The 2,935-nt window shown below is 49.0% G+C and overlaps 1 protein-coding gene across 1 annotated transcript; it reads left to right on the top strand.

Annotated features, from left to right (window-relative positions):
* Nucleotides 1-851: 851 nt before the first annotated feature.
* LOC131247178 (uncharacterized) lies at nucleotides 852-1,772 on the top strand. Its single transcript, XM_058247606.1, has one exon. The coding sequence runs from the start codon at nucleotides 952-954 to the stop codon at nucleotides 1,666-1,668; it is 717 nt and encodes a 238-aa protein (XP_058103589.1). The 5' UTR covers nucleotides 852-951; the 3' UTR covers nucleotides 1,669-1,772.
* Nucleotides 1,773-2,935: the final 1,163 nt, after the last annotated feature.

Genomic DNA, 2,935 nt, shown 5'->3' with positions numbered 1-2,935 from the left:
CAAGAAGTTTTTAATGATAGACGTTCAATCTCCACTTTGTGGTCAACTTAAGCTCTCTACCTGACTCACTTTTTGGATCGTACTTAAAATCATCTAAGAAAAACTATGAACGGTATGGATAAAATACTTACGTTACGGTGGGCCCCACAGAGCCCTGCCTGGACGGATTACCGTCCGATCAGGGGTAGGACGCAATCCGCATCCGGACGAACCCGGTTAATTTCTCAGAAACATCGGAATTCCATGCGAAAGAGCCTTTCGCATGAAGTTTCTGCGCTGGAAACTTGGGTGGGCCGACCGTGATGTTTGTGAGAAATCTACCCCGTTCATCCGTTTTGTGAGCTCATTTTAGTACTTAATACCAAAAATGAGAATGATCAAAGACTCAAGTGGACCGCACTAAAGGAAGAACGTGGGTAGGGAAATTACTACCGTTGAAAACTCCCTGGATCGACACTGATGTTTACATGACATCCATACCGTTCGTAACGTCATTCCTACTGAGATGAACTGACAATACAAATATTAGCTTGTGTGGCCCCACGATTATTTCAACTGTGGAAGTTCAATCCTCACGTTTTTGGCCCCCTTGAGTATTGGATCAGGGTCATTTTTGGCTTCATGTCCTAAAATGATCTCAAAAAACGGATGGACGGGGTGGATTTCTCACAAACATCACGTTGGGCCCCACCTAGGTGTCCAGCGCGGTAACTCATGCGACAGCCTTTCGCAGTAAATCCGCGTCCGGGTGCATGTACGTGTGGCAGTCCCATTATAAAGTAGTTTTAAAATCCCATACTCCCTCGCTTCTTGCCCTCTTGCAGTCTCAGCGATCTCTCTCTCTCTCTCTCTCTCTCTCTTGAATTCCTCTCCCTCGTCGTATCAACCGATCTCAGCCGTCCAATCCGATCTCAAGGAAGAGGAGAAGAAGAAGAAGAAGAAGAAGAAGAGATGGATTTCCATCTCCTGGAGATCAACTTGATCTCGGCGCAGTCCCTGAAGAAACCGGCGTCCCCCCTTCACATTCACAGGATGCAGACCTACGCCGTCGCCTGGGTGGACCCCACCACCAAGCTCCGCACCCGCGTCGACCTAGTTGGCGCCGAGAACCCGACCTGGAACGACAAGTTCATCTTCCGGGTCCCCGCCTCTTTCCTCGACCCCTTCTCGTCCTCGGCCTTCTGTCTCGAGATCTACGCCGTTGGTCGCATCCTCGATACCCTCATTGGCACCGTCCGTTGCCTCGTCGGCGGCCTCCGCCTCTGTCCTTCCGTCGCTACCCCATCCTTCGCCGCCCTCCAGATCCGCCGCCCCTCCGGCAGCTTCCACGGCATCGTCAACCTCGGCGCGACGTTGCTCCCGCCATCCTTCCACGCGCTGATGGGCGGGATCGCGGCGATCGGATTCCACGATCTGATGGGCCAGAATCCCAGGGACCGCCTGAATCGGCACGGCGCGTCAGCGCCTTGTAAGAAGGAAAGATCTTCGGAATGTTCCTGGAGAGGATCGGACGGATCAGATTCGAAGAAGGTTCTCAAGGAGTTGAATGGAGTGAGGAACAGATCGGACGGTGGAGGGATCCTGCGTCGACTGGGGTTTCAGAGGAGGATCCATCTGAGCCCATCAGATCAGGACCTGCAGATCTCGTTGCCATCGGATGACAAGTGAAGCTGATGGACGGTCGAAATCTTTTTCTTTCTTTCTTACGTTGGAATCGGGTCGGGTTTCTTTCTATTTTCGGCAGAGGGGTATTTATGTAAATCTGTGATGGAGAATGGACTTTTCGGAAACATTTTTTTTTTCCTTTCTTTTTTTCCCTTTCCATGGGTTTCTTTCTCCTCCTGTAGATGGATTCTTTTTTAACTAGTTGAATTTCTAGTTCGCAGGCATCATTTTCTTCCTACATGGTATCATGATCGGAATGTGTGGGACCCACTGTTCATGATTCATTAGCCACTGCTGAAAATAGTGGTCCAATGATCCTAACCACCACCTAGAGGGCTTTATTTACTTCCTATGGCTGATAAGATTTTATTTCAGTCAAGTGGACCCGTGTTTCACTAATCGGGCTGATTGGTCTGTTCAGACCCGTTTGGCATGAACCGTGCCCTGAAAATCGATCCTGGCCGCCCAATTTCGTCCTTTTTTAACTCTTGAATCCTGACAGTGGTTGTATTGTAGCTATCATTAACGGTCTATCTTTTCCCACAAAGGTTAGGATTGTCTGCTGGTGGCAATGAGCCGGGCTTGACTGGGCTTTGGGCCTGACGTGCCCAATCAATTTGTGGGTGGGTCAGGAGCGGTTGGCAAGGAGACGTGGAGAAATTTGATGGGTGGGACCGTGGGTTGTCAGATATGGGCCTGGGCCTTTTAAAGATATTTTTATGCCCAGAATCTACTGGGCCTATCTTTGACAGCATACAGCCCTTGAACCAAATCTCCCCACATCTTCTCACACGGAAGTAAGTACTGAGATCCTCACCACCCAATCCATGTTAGAAGGTTTTATTCCTCTAAAACATCTCTGTCCTTTGTATGTGTGGCCAATTGATCAACGGATGGATCATGAACTTTCAAATAGGAAGTCAGGTTTTTTACAAATTTTCGGGTAGGTGGGGTCCAATATTTTGGGCTGAGAATGGTGCCTACATTACGGCCCAGCCCAAACCCAATTCACTCTAGTGGGCTGTGGAGTTGGAAACTCTAGTAAACTTTCCAAAGCCTCACTGGAACTCATCACCTACCGGCAACGTACCGTAACTGGTGGTACTGTACTCTTTCCTACCAACGTGCCACTCTTGTGAAACAACAGTGCAACGAAAATGGTAGGCTCCATCATCAAGATCATCTAGCACAATAATCAGGCATGTCAGATCATCAGGTGGGCCACACCGTCAAATCAATGGACAATCAAAGGTTTGTCTCAACATACAAG

The sequence above is a fragment of the Magnolia sinica genome, chromosome 5 (assembly GCF_029962835.1).
Source record: "Magnolia sinica isolate HGM2019 chromosome 5, MsV1, whole genome shotgun sequence".
Classification (NCBI taxonomy): Eukaryota; Viridiplantae; Streptophyta; class Magnoliopsida; order Magnoliales; family Magnoliaceae; genus Magnolia; species Magnolia sinica.
This window is presented reverse-complemented; position numbering and strand designations above follow the sequence as displayed.

Coding starts and splice junctions, on each gene's coding strand:
- LOC131247178 (XM_058247606.1), top strand. CDS start 952: ATGGATTTCCATCTCCTGGAGATCAACTTGATCTCGGCGCAGTCCCTG.